Consider the following 17,997-nt stretch of genomic DNA (forward strand, 5'->3'; position numbering starts at 1 on the left):
GTTTGAGACTGGTTTAGTAACCGTTAAGTAGGAGTGTCAGGGAGGCTTATAACCCAAATTGCTTTATAGTATGTTGCGTCAGAGCTGCAGACTTCAGTGGAACAGCGTTCGGTTGTAAAGAGAAAGAGGACACATGACCCATGACTTCTCTTTTCACTCCACATGCACACCCACATCCATGTTTCCTCCAGTGTGGCGTTAGCTAAGCCTCTCTCACATCGAGTGCAAAGGTCAGACACTGCTGCGAGGTCCAGATTCATTTATCTACATGTGCTGGGGTCAGATTCTGATCGTAAAAGAGAGCAAGAGGGGAGGTGAGGAAACACAGCTATATCTGCACACGCACACACACACATGCACACACACACACACACACACACACACACACACACACACCAATGGACATGTACAATTTCTTTCCAATGAAGCCAAAAACCGTATCAATCAGTGACAGCTACCCCCGCCCCAAAGGGCCGTGATGAGAGGCCATTTTTTCAAGGGGCTGTTTATGGGCCTCAAGTGTCTCTAAAAAGCTCTAATAAGCCTCCAAAACTTGAAAATGACTGAGGCTGAAATGGAAGACATGGGTAAAATGACAAGCACATTTATGATAAAATCGTTTAGGTTTCGAGACTCAAACGATCTCATTAATAATTCAAGCACTTCTATGAACATCCCTGAATGAATCCAAGATAGGCCGTCTTACAAACAATAAGGAAGAAATTCACAGTGAGATATAAGCTGTCGCAGCCAGAGTGAGGTTTTCCTAAAAAGTTGTACCTTGTCCATCCAGACTGGCCAGACTGCAAGCTCCTCCCAGCCTGTCCCTCCTGTCCTCGTTCCTCTCATCTGCCTGCGATGAAAGGATCTCCTGTGAGGACGACTTCAGAGCCGGGATGGAAGTGCGAGTCCTCTTTGAAGGGGAGAATCGAAGTGCTGCAGAGCGAAAGGGAGCATGCAAGTGAGTGAAAGAGAAGAGAGAGATAAAGATTCAGGGAAGCAGAAAGAAGAAGAGGGGGAGATAATTGGAGGAGGTGGTGGAATGAGACCATTATCCTGACTGAAGCAATGTTCACACACAATGAAACTCCAAAGCTCTGCCTCCAAAATTAGTAAAGTCATTAAACTGTTAAAATGCACAATGACGATTACACAAGTGTCCTCTAAACCATCCTTTTCCTGCCTCCCAAGCAGGGCATGAAATTAAATCCTTCCCTGTCATCTCCCTCTGACGGGACTTGGCGATGGTTAATAGCATGGCTAAATCCTCAAATCTTTGCCTCAGCCATGTTAAATTCCACCAGGGCGGTCCCGCATGGTTGCATAACATTGTTACTATATTTGATGTTAACGTGAAGTTCCAGAACTGCTTCCTGGCTTTACCTACAGCCACGACCCTGAGAATAGACTCTGTGGATGAAATGGTTGAAATTTGGACAGAGGATCAGTCGGTCTGTCAAACATCAATCAGCTCTGCATGCCTGATTTCTGCAGAGTTTAAAATGGGAATCAACGTCATCTTTGCGTCCTGCTCTAAAGGAGTTTATCGACCCTTTTTTATCCACCTCAGTGGTTTGCAACTGTGTACTTTTGTTTCTGGATTGCCAAACAACAAACTCAATCTGTTCTGAATGACCTGGCCACATGACTGCTTACACGCAACCGACATGAAGTCCTTAATTTGGAAGAACAAAAGTGTGTTATTTAATCCTACAATCTAATCAAAGCTCACATTTCTGCACACGCTGAATCATGTGCCTGAAACGCTTATACAACAGCAAACTATGGGACACAATAGCAGTAACGATGACGAGAAAGTAAAATGCTCTGGGTGATGCAGAGGACAATACAAGGAAACAATATTACACTTAATATAACAAGGGAATTACCCAGTAATATAATAATGTAACAGCGACACACAAACGCCCAGCAATAAACAATAAAGACTCCCTACAGAATGACTCTTTTTATCGGGCCAGGATTTCCTATTTCCCACAGCTGCCCCTTCTCTTGTTTGCTTTTGTAGCACGTGGGCTGCTTTCCCTCCCATGTGTGATGACGATCAACCAGCAGACTTACGCTGAGTCTTCCTGAAGACCCGTGTGCTCATGAACTTGAGGAAACGGCTGGCATAAAACGCGGGCCGGTGCACCGAGACGGAGTCCTGGGGACAGGCAGAGAAGACGTAAGAGTCTGCGACCAAATAAAAGGCCCACTCATGAAAGCGGCGGTGTCAGATTTGAACATGGAATCGACTTACGCCATCGTACACCAGGGCTTTCCACGAATGTTCCAACTTTTTAATGAACCTGGGGAGAAACAAAACAAGAGGAAGCCTTGTCACAAATGTATCCACTTACTCAACAACTTCCCCTTTATGCTTGATCAAACATGAGACTTCCCCTTTCCCCCTTGGCACAAGAAAACTAAGGTTATTTTTCAGCTTTCTGAGCAGAAAATACATCAAACTTTGAAGTTATATAATGCTGTCTTTGAGTGGAGTAAGCTACCAGAAATAAGGCAGGATAAGTGGAGACAAAGTGGAGACAAATTCATCCTTCCTCCTTCACCCAGTCTCACCTCACCTACTTTGTCTGCCTTTGATGCCTCGACCAAGCGGGCTGACAAAGACGTATGTGATGCTTTTAAATTTCCACAAGTTTGAAAAGTCGATGAGCCAAAAGGATTCCTCCTCTGTTACTCGACGCTTTTGCTCTCAGGACAAAAGAATCAATGTGCAAATGAAGAAGACAGATAGAGCGCTGCATCCATTTAAATCACGTTGGACAGAGAAAAAGACTTGAGTCCTTTTCAGAGTGTGATAAAGTGGCTTGTAGCTCTTTCCATCAATGCAGGGTGATAATTCAGCGTTAAGATTTCTTGTCACAGGGCAAGCAGCTACTGAGAATCACACCATGCTGCCACTGAGTCGTCAACTATTCAAGCACATTCCCTCTTAATTGTCAATAAATCTTTACTGGCTTTTGATGAGACATTTTATTTTTCAGAACTGAGTCATTTCTGCAGATCATACAGTCAGATTTAATGAGTTTTGTGGCTCCAGAGGTCAACAGATGAATCAATTTCCCAATCGGTTATAATAAGAGAGCGCTAGTGTTAGCAATGAAATAGCAGTGGAATTATGTAATCTCATGAAGATCAGTACCTGTATGACTGCAGAATATCTATGATACCCAGGAAGATGAGAAGCTTTTCTTCTTTGTGTGTTTTGGCAGGGATGCCACCCATCCTAAAACAGAGTAAAAACACAGCAGCTGTCAGAGAATAGCTCCTGTTCTTCTTCTGCAATCCTTGAAACACTGTTCAACCTGCCTACGCAGCTTAACAATTGTTTGTAAAAGAGGCACTTACAGTATTTACATTCATGTGTATTGCTGTAAATACACTGGACAGTGGCTGTGTTTGTATTTGTGTAGCCATGGTAATATGAGAGCTGACTCTGTGTACAGTGTGTTTGAGTGTCCTGTGTGAGGTATGAGCATGGTTGTATAACTGTGTCTGGGAGAGAAAAGGTGGAGATTAAGAGGCAGACAGAGGCAGAGTGTGTATGCCCAAATATGTGTGCATAATATGAGTGTTTTCCCCCAGCTGAGGCCACTCACGTGTCGTCTGTGGTGAGGGCTTCAGCAGCCTTGCCGTCTCCCTGGATGGACTCCATGGCAGTGGAGTAAAGCACCCTCTGACCCACAGGTCTCCGCCCGTCCCCCCCTGCCTGGCCTGGCTCACCCCCGTCTCTCTGGCTCTGGTCCAGGACATGCACACCCAGCAGCAGGCTGTAGTCCATGATCTTAAAACTCTCCAGCACCTATAGCAAGTTAAGAGACATACAATTTTAGACAATCAGTCCATTGACACAAGCTGGATTTCACATTTTGAACTTTCTGAACACTGAAGACATTATTCTCCTGGACTGGATGATTCACCTTCAGACGATAAATATAGCGTCATTATGAACTGTTTTAAAAAACACATTTTCTTCTCCCAAATGCACTTTCATCACCCAACACGCTTCAGTGCCTCAAAGGCTGTGAGCTTGCAAAAGGAAATCTCTGTTTGAACCAGTTTTAAGCTAAATAAACAAGGTGTTTCTCCACAATGAGCCAAGTGTTACACATTGACCCGTCTGAGGAGCCTTTCGCCTAGTTTCCCAGAGACTTTATGTCTCATAAGTGCTCAAGTAAAGCAGCCATGGCAAGAAAGCGGAGAAAGAGAGGCAGGAACCTGATCTGGGAATGGGATCAGGGTCATTGCCAGGTAGTCGGGATTATCTTATGACCCAGACTGGGAAAAAAGTTATTGTACTTGTTTATACAAGAATAATTGTTTACAAGGGGGCGGCTGCAAATGTACTTTCCATTTGATCTCTTCAGTTCCCTTCAGTGAGAGAAGAAGAATCAAAAATCATGAAACTCCCAGTAAATCCTCTTTAAGAAAACTCTTTAGTATGTGTATCTTTAATTGATGAAAAGCTGCAGAGACGTTAGAGGATGAAGACGAAATTGCCAGAAACACAACATAGTAATTAAGCCTGATGAAAGGTTTATCATTATAGTCTTGGACATTCTCACCTACACTCCATAAATAACACATTCCTACGCCTAATAGGATTGGAAGCAATAAAAAAAAAAACTTCTGATAAAATCAAAGAGAGCTGCGACCCAGAATCCAGGGAAAACTAGCTCGTTTTGAGAAGAATGTGAGACCTGAAGGTTCCTCTTATCGTTCTGTAGATAAGCTGTTGTCAATGTATGGTCAAAGATGACATTATTAGTGTCACCGTAGTTGTAAATCCAGTTTGCATCTCTAATCGAAATATGCACAAAGTCATAGTCTCACACATTCATACTCAAATACACAAGCACAAAACAGACTTAATGACTGACTCGAACAGACACTGGGGCTTTTGTCTGAGCTTTGCCTTCTCCATATCAACGATTTGCATCCCTTCACTCGAACTCCCCCAGCCTATTCAAACAGCAACCATTTTGAATAGAGCCACGCACACTAGGCTGCCTACAGAAGGCCATTACTGTGTGTCCTGGCCCCTGCTTGCCCAGGCAAACAATCACACTGTCACAGCAGAAAGAAAACAGCTGCATTTCTATGGTGGTTTGTGCAAAAGAGTTTCTATAGATTCTGATAAATACTGTTTGTGTGAACATTCATTTTTGTGGAGTGGAATACTGCGGATTCTTAGAGCCAAGTGTTTGCATCTCTGCCCCCAGCAACCTGCCCTCTGCTCTCATTTCAAACACAGCTCAGCTTTCCAACAGTGAATGGGAAAGGCTAATCCTGACGCTCCTGTAGGAAGCTTTCTTACAGCATCCCCTGATCTTTACCAAATCTCCAATGTTTCTCAGTATATTCCACCCTGAAGCACTCCTCCACCCTTCTATCTCTGTGCCAGCAGGGCTGCAGAGGCCTCCATTGTGCTTATAGTGGCTGCTGGAAACCCAATGATAATACCAACTCCTTTTTGTGGTCTGAGGCAATATGAATGAAAGTATGCACCGTTTTGCATTTAATGATTTCACATTCAAATTTTGTATGAGGAGCTGTGCAGAGCTGCAATGATTTTAACAGTCAGGAATCATTTTAATTAACAGATAATAAGTAATTTTCTGAGCAAAAATTCCCTGGTTTCAAGCCCCTCAAACCTAAGTATATCCTGGTTTTCTTACTCTAATAGTAAACTGAATATCTTTGACTTTTAACTATCAATGGACAACACAAGACATCTGAACACATCACCATGGGCTCTGGGAACATTCTTCACTGTTCGCTGACATTTCATAGACTAGGCAATTAGTTGATTCATTAAGCAAATAATCAGTAAATTAATCGCTAATGAAAATCATAATTAGTTGCAGTAATTCGTTTTGTAATTACCAGGTTTTAGCCGTGTGTTGTGACTGTGGTAAAGGATTCTTTACTGACTTCTGATTGGAAGGTCAGGGCCTTGTTTTCTACAGCTGAGAGTGAGAGAAGCCATTGTTGTCACACAGTCACATCACGCTGAGAAGAGTAACCATACAGTAAATGGCTGTTGATGATTGGCTACGCTGGCTACTATGCAACCCATTATTGTCCAATGTCCAAGAACGCACGCCTACATTGTCTGGTATCACTACATCTGCACTTGTTGCTACGTGAAGTGAGAGAACTCCTATTTCACAAACTCTCAAACGGAATCAAGACAGTTTGTGGGTGCGTTTGTTTTTTTTTCATGCTGAAGTCTCAACTGTCAAACGTGCTGTGAACAAAAGCGTCTCAACAGCTTGACATCATCATCAGCATCACGATCATCATCATAAAGTCTATCTCACAGACAGCTGCTGCACAGTCAGTGCAAAGCATCTGGGACATGATGCTCTTCTCTGATTCAGATCACACACACACAGCCAGCACCAGAACGGCTCAAACACACACTCCATCTACAATAAACCCTCTCCATCTTGCTCTCTCTGTACAGTAGAGTTCAACATGAATTATTAATGGCTTGTGTTGTTTTGGCATTTGGGGAGTATCAGGGGAGTTGTAGAGTAATGGAGAGTAGACTTAAAAGGAGGAAAGCGTACCCCGCCTTTCCCTACAAGTGTCCTACATAGCAGAAATATCTGATTCTCTCAAACACATTGCTTATCCTCCTCTTTGTCCCATCTGTCAGTCTTCTGCTTCAACTTTACTCTGACCTCCCACATTCCTATCTAACAGGAATCACAAGACCCAAAGCACTGGAAAAATAGCTGAAATTTGTTTTTTAGAGGCCTCAGCACATGTACTTTGATAGGACAACAATCCCCTTCCACTTCCTCATTCTCTCCACGCCCCTCACCCCCTGTTGCTTGGCTTCTGCCGACCCCTCCTCTGTGTTTTGGTCCGCAGCCTCTCCTGGGGTGACGGGGTTAGCTGCTTACTCATGGAAATGGACAGCTTTTCTGCTTAGAGGGCACTTTGCTTCCCGCTCAGGAGGCGAGCGCAGGAAGCCATGACAATAACAAACTGTACAGCCGAGAGTCTCTAACAGCTGCTGATAAACAGGCTCACTTACATATGTACAGACACACACTGCACCGTGTGATTTATACACACAATATGTGGCACACAGAGGCCTGTGCATGCAGACATAGCGGGCAGACAGTGCATCTCTGGGGTGAGTTTTGGCAAGGTTGTAAATGTGTGTGCCACCAGGTTAAGGAAGCACTGACTTAGCAAAAGGGGAGGAAGTCATTCTGGCTGCAGTCTGCTTAAGAAAACCTAAGAGAGGACAGAATAGAGGGCATCAGCAAAGTCAGCATGTTGGTTAATGATGAGAACGGCCGTAACCTGAGGAGATTACACAAAGTTCATTCTGAATTTCTGCTAGTTTCACTGTAACCCTACATCACAAGACTCAGGCTTGCCCAAAAGCTTGTGATCGAGATACTGTTTGACTTAATAGGTGGGAAAACAACAGGTGTTCACACCTGTTTACACACCTTTCCTGGAGGGACATTCCACTTTCCCAAAAGAGCAACACTAAACACAAACTCATTTACTAACCACAGCAAAAGATGAAAGTCATGACATTTCATGCGCAGCGTAAAATTTGCTTTTCGGTCACACACATAAAGAGTTCTGTTACTTAACAGGCTAAACTAAATATACCCACAGCATCACACTGTTCATTACAGCTAACTCCGTTCCATCCTCCATCAATCACTGTTTGGCGATAAAACCATCGAGTTCTTCTATTCCCACACGCTAAAAATTGAAACGTTTAAGCTGAGGCTGGTGTAATGGAAGTCATTAAGTTGTTAGCTGAATGGTGCCACGCAGGGTTGCCAGGTCTGGCAGGTTAGTCAGGCCCTGCAGGAAGTCTGGCAGGAAGTCTTTCTTTCTGATCTCTGGGCCTCATTTAATATACTGATCCACAGTTACAGTAAGATCCTGGTCAGATTCCAGGTTGAATTTCAGAGTGTGGACCCCATGGCTGAGCTGTTTGTGTGTGTGTGTGTGTGTGTGTGTGTGTGTGTGTGTGTGTGTGTGTGTGTGTGTGTGTGTGTGTGTGTGTGTGTGTGTGTGTGTGTCAAGCTTAACAAATGAGATTACAAAACAGGGGGCTTTAGGCCCATCATTAACCAGCCTCTATGGGGGTAAAACACATTAAATCATTGTCTGGAAGGCAAATTGTCATCACTCATAAAACTATCCCAAGAGGCAATTCACCTTGTTCACATAAACGTGGTAGAAATGTCACTGCACAAATGCAGACTTAGTTTGTTGAGCACCCAACCCAAAATAATTATTGTACAGTTTGATAATGTAATGTTTTACTACACTTCTAGCACGTAACTCCGTGGTTTAGTAGTCACAGTGTCTCAGTTCTTGTTATTTTAGAGGCAGAAGGAAAGCAAATCAGCAATTCAGCTGTTGTGTTTTCTGGTTCTTTTGCTTTTTAGAGCCTGGAGGCTTGTTCCCTGCCTGCAATTGCCGTCCACAAACACATCAGCAAAAATCTGAAAATGCAGTGCACATGGACCCTCAGTCTCAACTACAAGGCTGTTTTCACAAACAATTTCTCTGGCACTGATGTACACAGACGAAAAGGATATTAAATTGAGAAGTCTGGACTATTTCAGATAACTAGTTTTGTATGTTGTTGTCTGATTTCAAGCTAAAAGCAGGGGAAAATTGGTGGATCAGTGGAGCACAGACCATGTCTCCCCTGTTAAACTCCTCCAGCAGACAGTCTCCTGGCCTCTGCGTTAAAATGGAGAAGAATGTGAGCCTTTAGATTGGAAGTCTATCTTTGGATCAAGCTCTGAGTCTCTCACGCTACCAGGATCATGTCTTAATCACATTCAGTGTTTGGAGAGCTGTCATGTACTGAAACATAGGAGCACAGAGACGAGAGAACAGAGCGTGGGGCATACTGAAAGCTTAGACTGAACACACAGTGGAAACACACTGCGGTTCAACTGGCAAACACATGGAAAATTCTCTTCTCAAAATATTTTGTCCCATCTGAGACGGACACACACTGTCCTGAACTACTACACAATGCGGTTGACTTACTGTATGCTTATTACGTGTTTAAGCCTCCATAATCTTTACAAAAATGAGAGGTCAGTGACATCTTTCAACAGCTATGCCCCTTCACTCCAGTGAATTACCAGGTTCAAAGCAATCTGCTCCAAGCTCTGATATCGCACATGACATAATGTCCAAGTGGGGCTTTGCTGCACACGGGTCAAAGTGTTTTAGCGAAAGAATGAAGACATGAGAATGTAAGAGAAACGGCCTTTTGGAGGAAAGTATTCTGGTAATGAAGCAAAAATTGACTGATCCTAGACTTCCTTGCTTGTCGCACAGCTTCCTTTTGTGGAATAATAGTGACCTTCCTGTTGTTGCATGACTTTGCAATTTCAAAGCCAAATCCAGTGAACACACAGAGATAAGAACAAGCACACATACACACAAGCACTTGCTCCACACACTGCCAAAACCACCTACCCGACAGTCTCTCTGCAGGGTCTTCATTAGGTTGTTGTACGTCTCTGCGTCAAAGTAAAGCCCTTCTTCATGCATGTCCTGGAAGTCCAGATCTTTGTAGGTCGGGCAAGCCTTCTCTCTCTCTTTCCTGGACGCTCGTCTCTTGTAGGTGGATCCCTTCAGGTCGTACTTGTAGTGCATTTTGACGGAGCGCGGTAGCACATTGTTCATCACCACTAGTCGGATGTTGATGCCCCCAGACTGGATGCAGTACAGTCCATAGAACTTTGGCAGCAGTGTGCGTGGATTCTGGTTCAGGTTCTGTGATGTGAAAGACAGCTTCGGTTACAATTCAATGGCCAGACTCACAAATTACAGTAGTATTACATTAGTGTAATTTGGAAGCTCTGCGTGACATAAAAAATTGGCTCCTGTGACTGAATGGTGATATCATTTGTGAATCACCTGATGAGTATAATGGATTTTTAAATACAGTGTTTATATGGTTGTGTCCCACCCATGCCACATTGTTACTGTTTGTGGATTACATGCAACCCACATGCCCTCCATCCCCTTGTCCAAGACAGTTTTCAGTCAGATGGTGTCCTACAGCTGGAGCTAATGATGAGTGATCTGTTCAAATGTGACACTAAGAGGGTTTAAGACACCCATTCAACACCCAGAAGTGGAGTTTTGCTGCCTCACCAGGCACTGCAGACCTCATGAAGCGACTTAAAGTGTCTCACCATATAGTATCCAGGTAGCAGTCTCTGGAGGAACTTGGCCTCTTTGTGCTGGACGGTTTTAATGATGAACTCGTCATCGCTGGTTAGGTAGAAGAGAGAGCCGCTGGCCCCCGGGTTGGTCAGCTCAATCAGAGGCTCATTCACCAGGGAGTACTGAGGGTTAGAGACACAAACAAGCCAGTTTAACATTTCACATGAAACAGAAGTCACACTTCTGGAAAACTGCATCACTTATCCAGACAGAGACAGCTCTAAACACATAAACTACAGAACAGAAAAAAAAAATAAACACCAAAGTTTACGTGGAAGATATGATTAAACAAAGATGCTACACAGACATCTTTTGTTTATTTAGTACAGGGAGAAAAAAACAGTAAATCTTCAGCGGCTTTAGGGCATTTACAGTAAGTCTTATGATGCAAAAGCACCAGGCTTCTATTCAAATACTTGTTTTGTTTAGTGGCCTCATACACTATGTGGCCCAAAACTTATGTGAACACCCAGCCAAAGTAAGCATAAACCCGGATATTACATTGTCATGCAATTGCGGAACATGTAATTCCAAAACAATGAATATGCTGCTATAGTCGCCTTCACTCTGCTGGAAAGACTTTCCACACATTTTGTAACCTGACTGAAGGGGTTTGCTCCCATTCAGCCACAAGAGCATCAGTGAGGTAAGACACTGATGTTAGTCCAGCTTGCTAAAAGGGATCTGGCTCGCTGCGTAGGGGCAGAATGGTGTTGAAATAGGAAAAGGCCTTCCCCAAACTGATGCCACAAAGCTGGAAGCAAACTGTTGTCTAAAATATCATCGTGTGCTGTAGTATTGAGATTTCCTTAAGTTGGAACTATGGGGTTTAGCCTAAACCATGAAAAGTACCCAAAAGTACTTGATTGTCCACAAACTTTTGGCTGCATAAGGTACATTACCAGCAGGTCAATGAAAGCAAGTCTCTGTCCACATTAGCTAATTACTCATTTGCAGAAATACATGATCTGTATCACAGGCGTGTAAAGCTTATCTGTCTGCCAACCTGTAATGAAATCTACAGACACTGGACCCTTGCTGCTGACAAACAGACCAACGAGCCCACAAATAATGGACACAAACATGAGCTCCTCAGCTGGAGTAATTACAGCTTGTGCTGCATTAAAAAAAACAAACACCCGAGCAGATCCAGAGCCTTCACCCCAACGTGTGAGGGAGACTGTGAGAGCAGCAGACTGAATAGAACAGTTAGATGTTAATCAGTGCGTTAAGAGAGCAACATGTTCAGAGGAGAGGAGAAACACCAGAGGCATCCGCTCTCCCTCTCCAGAGACTCCTCCACTGATGACTGTCTGCAGTCACGTTGAGTTCCCAGCACAAACACATCCGCAGTTTATTGCATTTGCATTCAGGATACTGCGTGCGTGTGAGTTCTCTCTTTTAATTAGGCTTTGCTGTGTGGCCTCTGTCTGAATGAATTCATCATCACCTCAAGGACATCAATCATGAGCACATCCTCTAAGCTGCTGTGCCTTATGCCATCCTCCCTCTGCCGCCTTGAAGTTACATTTCGTCTCTGTCTCTCTTCCAGAGCCTTTTGTCTTTTACTTATGCGGAAACAAATTTGCATTCAAGAACAAGAATGCAGCTGGTGGGTTTCTGAAAGGCTTGGAGGCAGACAGAAAAGAGGAAAATGGCGTAATAACATGATAAAGCCCAAAGAAGATTACACAAAATCTCACTTTGTTCCAAGCAAGAAATGTATGTGTTAAATAGGGATGAATATAATAACAATGTATACAGCAGCAAATCAAATTAACAAACATGATGGCATACAGCGTACATCAGTAAAGGCTTTGACAGGGGCGTTTGAAGGTGTATCATGAGTCATCCAAGGCTTCACTTAGAGAATATTTTCACAGACAGAATCAAAAACATTACTTTCTTTTTCTCTCTGTCTGTTTCTAAGTCTGTGTTTGTCTTTGATTCTGCTGGGAAATCACAGAATCATCTGCTAATTTCATTCAGCGCTGAGAGCTGGTTAAAGCCGTTGTAATGAGGGCACGCTCCGTTTGCTCAGTCATTACCTCCAATATCTTCACCGCCCCAAAGTTTTGCCTCGTCATCATCCTCCAATCCTGTCTTTCCCCTGCACAGATGGTGTGTGGCATTACCAGCCCTCTACTCAATAAAATACACGTTGAATTCTGTCACATTAAGTACACACTGAAGTGGAAGATAAGCGTTCAGTCAATGGGAAGTAATTCAGGAGAAAGACAACCAGCAGGCCACTGTCTTCTGTTTATTGGAGCAACTGTTTTTATTTGTAAGTTTATTTATTTGTTTTGACTTGTGCACATATGAAAACAATGGAACAAAGCTATATTCATGTGCTCAAGAAATGGGTGTGCAGTTCAGCATAGAGCACGCTTACACCAGAGAACAACGAACAATCGATAAATGCATTGCTTGAGACACACTGTTAGACAGCCATTAGCTTAGCTTAGCATTGAGACGCTAAAAAGGGTGAAAGAGCTAGCCCGGCTCTGTCTTAAGGCAACAAAATCCAGCACCTCTAAAGCTTACTAATTACCACAGTGTTTTTTTTTGATGTATTCAAAAACCCAAGTCTAAAAAAGACAATTTGTGGTTTTACGTGGGGTTATGTTCCTTTAAGTCATTTTTTCTGAGTAGAACTACACACAGTAGCTGAATTCGATCTGTTTCATTGTGTCTTACTTTAGGTACGCAGTGAGTAAGCCTGATTTGAGTTAATCCTTAACACTTCCTCCCCATACCTGCATGACACTTTGAAAATTAGTTGGTAATCATGCATAATCATCTGAAGGTGGAACGAATAATGACCAGGTTTCAGTCTTACCAGGTAGTCGTCTGGTTTGATGCCGAACAGATCCCTGAAGTAGCGGAAGGCCAGTGGGGCGTACGTCTTGAAGCGGAAGTCAGGATAGTGATGTGCTGGGGTCAAGTTGCTTCCCTCACTGGGATGTGCAATGAATAACCCAGCAAGGCAGGACACAAAAACACAGAACAGTTCATTAGTTACACTATTCCAACACTAAGAGAAACAGTCAGAGTCAGTGTCATTAACACATTTTCCTGCCAAGAATCCCAAACAGGCAGCACCGGGGGGAAAGTGAAGCCTAACACCTAACCTTTGTGTCTGTGTATCTAGGCTATTCAGTCCCAGTAAGTGTATCAGTGGGCCCTTGTAATGTGCTCCACCCATGCATGAACAGGCTTCAGCAAAGTCATCTATGGGAACCAAGATTCACCAGTGTTGTGGTGATAAACTGGCCTGTATAGAGTTCTTCGCCTGGAGACTGAAAGGGGCTCCGATTACTGGATCTGAACAATGTCACACAACACATGAGCCTTGACTCAAAGGGGGAGAAAAATAAAATACAACAAACACATAAAATAGCCTGCATTTTTTGTTGTCATGACTGGACCATAAGACCTGACATTCTCAGACGGGGCAACCCTGTTTTGTAAGCACGCCTGACAAGGTTAGCGTGAGTCAGCCATCGAGTCTTTCATCAAATAAACTCTCACTGAAATCAATCACACTGACCCTAAATCTACAAGAAGTAGGTTAATAAAGGTTTTTGTTTTTCAGGGTGCCTCTAAATCTGGTTTAAAGGGCTTTGATGGCTTTCTGGGTAAAGAGGCTACTGTGTTGTTGTTTTGTGCTGGTACCATATTCGGTAATGGGATACAGGCGGCAGTCAGGCCCTGCTGTGTAACATTATAACTGTGATTACCAAACAATGAAATCTGACTGCTCTGCTTAGTGTGTGAGGGCAGCGACAATTATCTATCATCAGTGACTGACAGTCCATGACAGTAACGTACGCCTCGCTTGGAGACCACTAACAACAAACAGCACCTGGAAATGTTTCATTCAATCTAATCAGGGAGCCATCTGTGTGTGTGTGTGTGTGTGTGTGTGTGTGTGTGTGTGTGTGTGTGTCTGGTGAAAGACGTGTGCCGGTTGTCAGAGATACATGCACTAAGGAACAAAAAGCGTGTGTGTGTGTGTGTGCGTGCGTGAGTGGGAGTCAAAGTGATCTGCGACATCTCCAGCCATCCAAAACTGGAGTGACAGGACAAACAACAGCGAGAGGACCTCCAGAGAGGAGCAACAACACGAGGAGGAAGAGAGGGAGGGAAGCTATAAAAGCATCGGAGAGCCGTCTCCATCACTCAGCCGCTCTCTCAGGATACTCTGACAGTGACTAGAAAGAGAGGGGTTTGTGTTTGTGTGCTATTACAGAACAGAGAAGAAACGCTTTAGAGAAAGTAAGAAAATAAAGAGGGAAATGGTTATGTCAGATGCCAGATGTACGACATCAATTTTCCCTCCCCACTGATTATGTTTTGTTTGTTGTGTCTTGTGTAATTTTCTGTTTTTCTTAGCCATGTAGCCTCAATTTCTTTTTTTTTTTTTTTTCAGCCGGCTGTTTCAGCGAAAAACTGGCCCTGAAGATGAATGCACCTTTCGTTTTATTTCTCCATTATGTGAAAAGGCTTGACATTGGGAGCAGATTGAGGATGATGTAACAAGCTCTCATCTTTTCTACCTGACTCTCTCAGCAAAGCTACAGCAGGTTTTTAAACACTCGTCAATGCAGGGCCAACACCAAAGAGTAATGTTTGGCTGTTGCTGAGGAGCAGGACAGTAAATGTGCGTGCCAAGACCAGGTTTGCATAAACATTACTAAGTTTGCATATCCTGATGCAGAATCTCAAATGCAAACTAAAGTGTTTCCTAGTCTCCAATTCTCATCCTGAAGCTTCAGAGTTAAAGCCAGTTTTAGATGATCCATGAAGCTGGATGGAAAAATAACCTTTTGCAACCTCTTAATTATCGCCTATTAAGTTTTGTTTCAAGGATGAGCATTTTCCAATAGAAAATAGCATCGATCCATCATACAGGTCACACCAAGTGATGAGATCCTCTAAAACTGACTGTATTATCTATCTACTCTGATGAGATAATGCAAGCAGTGACATTGTCTGATTACTGATTAACTGTAACATCTACAGCATGTTTCTGAGCAACAACTGTGTGTTAATGTAAGCAATTAAGCAAGCAAACCTTTATTTATGCAGCACTTTTTAAAACGCACAGTTACCAAGTGCTTCACACACATGAAAAGATAAAAATGAATGAGAGATAGACCAGACAAAAAACGTGTGAGTGTATGAAATGTGTGTACGTGTGAATGCATGAGTCACACTTTCTAAGAATTCCTGGGTCTGTTCTGGTTTTTAGAAAATGTTTATTTAAGCTGAAGACAGCCTGAGATGACGGAGCCGCCCCACGCTGACATATGTTTTGCACTGTGGCAGTAAGAGGCGCACAGTAAGCTGATTTCACAGTTCTTGGCAGGATTATCCACCAGAATAGTTTCATCCCTGCATCATGACTTAGACTAGCAAAATTCACTTTGTTGATAAATGATGATGGTGGCAGTTTGTGGTAGCAGCAGTTTTTTTGGACTGGATGTCCAGCGCCTACAGTTTCCACTGAGTGTGATTAATAATAGCTTTAAGAGTTTTTAAGACCCAGACATATAATATTTGAGAGGGCAGACAGGCAAAGCTTAGTCTTTATTCACTTTCCATTCATTCACTTAGCGGAGACATGAAACTATCGCAGCCAAAGAGCAGCATGTTACCACCTACACGTAATCTGTTTTCCTGAAGCAGCTCTGTGATTCACTGGCTCACACAGATCAATAATCTTGTTCTTACGCAAAAGTCTGTCTATTATGTGATGACAACGTTCAAACCAATGGTACACAAATTACTCATATGTTGAATGAGCGCTTCCAAAAACACACACTTTATGAAAGATGTCTTGCTGTGTGTAGAAGCTGTGTGTGTAAGCATGAACGTATGTCTGACCTGGGCAGAAAGACACTCTCCACCACATAGAAGTCTTGCATAAGCACATCTCTGTCAGGCTTGGAGGTGAGGTTGCCCACTGTATAGCCAATACCGAGCTGAATGGCCCCCTTCAAGGCCGATGATGTGGTCTAGATGGTTAAAAAGAAGAGAAAACATCATATTAGTCAGGCTGTTATAGCAGACTGCCACTGCTATCCCCATGACATACACCACCGGGTGTAAATGTGAGCAATTGAAAAATAAAAAATAGGCAAGTGTAAAAGTGATAACCCTTATGTTTGACCCACTTTTAGATTTCATTTACAAACTGTGTGTTTAATGTAACACTTTCACAATCCTAACTATGCCATAGCAGATGGCCTCAAAATAAGGAAAGCAGGCCATAATCTGAGGCATCACAATCCATCCAAGACTTTTTTAAAGTACAATTTTACAGTTGTTTCCAATTTCCATGCAAACACATTAAAACCAAAAAGTATGCTGGGACATAAACATACTAGTGTTCTTATTGCGTGGGCAGCCACCACAAAAAGGCCTTTGACTAGATGTTAGTCCCAACCTGAACCACCACTGTGGAGAGCCTTGTAATAGTGACATCCAAAGAAATGCTGCCATGAGCAGTGACGTCTAAAGTTAAAAAAAAGGGAAAGAAAACAAGTGTGACCAAGCACTTGACTGATCTCTGGCAGCCGGCCCTGGCAGGGGTCAGGACTTAATGTGCTGTAGAAGGACATTTTTAAGGACTCATATGACTCAGAAATGAGGGCCTTTTGGACTAGTTGGCTCGAAACAGCAGCATTCAGACATGAATGCAATGGAAGCAGGCTCACATTCGTCTTCAGAGGTGGATAAAACCAAATACAGTGACGCCGTCGTATGAATGATCCTACTTTTCACCTTTTTATATGTTTTCTCTCTGCTTGTGCTCCAAGGCCCTCCCATCCCATTTTCTGTTGTGGTTGACATCTGAACGAGAAGAAAAGAACTTGAATAAAACTATGATTAAGAAAAAATGACTGATGGTAATTTCACAAATTAAAATGACAGCATAAACTCACCTTGCTTAATGAAAAGCTATGCCCGACAAACAGCAATCAGGGCAACATCTCTTGATCGTCAGCTCGAGCAAACATCGGGAGGGTTGGATCTGTCGGGGGACCCTCTGCAAGAGAACAGAGTTATTGTTACATAATTAAAAAAACCAGGGCAAAAAAACGCTCACAGCTTCGGCTGAAGTGCAGCTGCTCTGAAGTTAAGATGTGACAAGCCGAGGACGGGAGGATGTCCACCAGCAAAGACTCCTTGATTAACTGCAGTAAGTTTGAGGCCATTTGAATGCCATCGCTCTCCTGTTAAGCTGAGCCTGATATGAGAGGCAATTTAGTCTATTTCTAAACTCTCACTGTAGAACAGGCCTGCAGGCAGAGCTCTCTGCTTTGACAGTCACTCATGACTAATGGAATGTTTATGTATGTGTGTGTAATAACCATCACAACTCTTCTTGTCACAGTCTTGTTTTGGGGAACAATACCGTCTTGATTGACAGTCCAGCTGTCGCTTCACAAATCTCACTTTGCAGATGCAGAAAATACACTATACTTAAACATTTACCAGCAACTTCCTCCTCCTCCTCCTCCTCCTCCTCGTGACTTCTTTACTCTAATTCCTTCCATATTCCCGGCTGTGTGCGTGTGTGTGTGTGTGTGTGTGTGTGTGTGTGTGTGTGTGTTGGATAAATAACACCTCATAAAGAAGCAGAACTGCAGAGTGTGTATGAATGAGGTGTAGCCCTGGGGCTGAAAGTGATCTGCTGGTGCTGCCCAGCTTACA

The 17,997-nt window shown here is 43.2% G+C and overlaps 1 protein-coding gene across 1 annotated transcript in view; it reads right to left on the reverse strand.

Annotated features, from left to right (window-relative positions):
* The window catches only part of pip5k1bb (phosphatidylinositol-4-phosphate 5-kinase, type I, beta b), a 32,553-nt gene that overhangs the window by 3,829 nt on the left and 10,727 nt on the right, over positions 1-17,997 (reverse strand). Inside the window, exons 2-12 of the mRNA XM_076730129.1 lie at positions 17,226-17,329; positions 17,065-17,133; positions 16,165-16,295; positions 13,115-13,232; positions 10,242-10,394; positions 9,517-9,816; positions 3,624-3,826; positions 3,167-3,250; positions 2,261-2,309; positions 2,080-2,164; positions 781-936 (exon numbers count right to left, since the gene is read on the reverse strand). Coding sequence (XP_076586244.1) covers positions 781-936; positions 2,080-2,164; positions 2,261-2,309; positions 3,167-3,250; positions 3,624-3,826; positions 9,517-9,816; positions 10,242-10,394; positions 13,115-13,232; positions 16,165-16,295; positions 17,065-17,133 — 1,348 coding nt within the window. The 5' untranslated portion in view covers positions 17,226-17,329. The remainder of the gene's footprint in view (positions 1-780; positions 937-2,079; positions 2,165-2,260; positions 2,310-3,166; positions 3,251-3,623; positions 3,827-9,516; positions 9,817-10,241; positions 10,395-13,114; positions 13,233-16,164; positions 16,296-17,064; positions 17,134-17,225; positions 17,330-17,997) is intronic.

This window comes from Chaetodon auriga, chromosome 5 (assembly GCF_051107435.1).
Source record: "Chaetodon auriga isolate fChaAug3 chromosome 5, fChaAug3.hap1, whole genome shotgun sequence".
Taxonomy (NCBI): Eukaryota; Metazoa; Chordata; class Actinopteri; order Chaetodontiformes; family Chaetodontidae; genus Chaetodon; species Chaetodon auriga.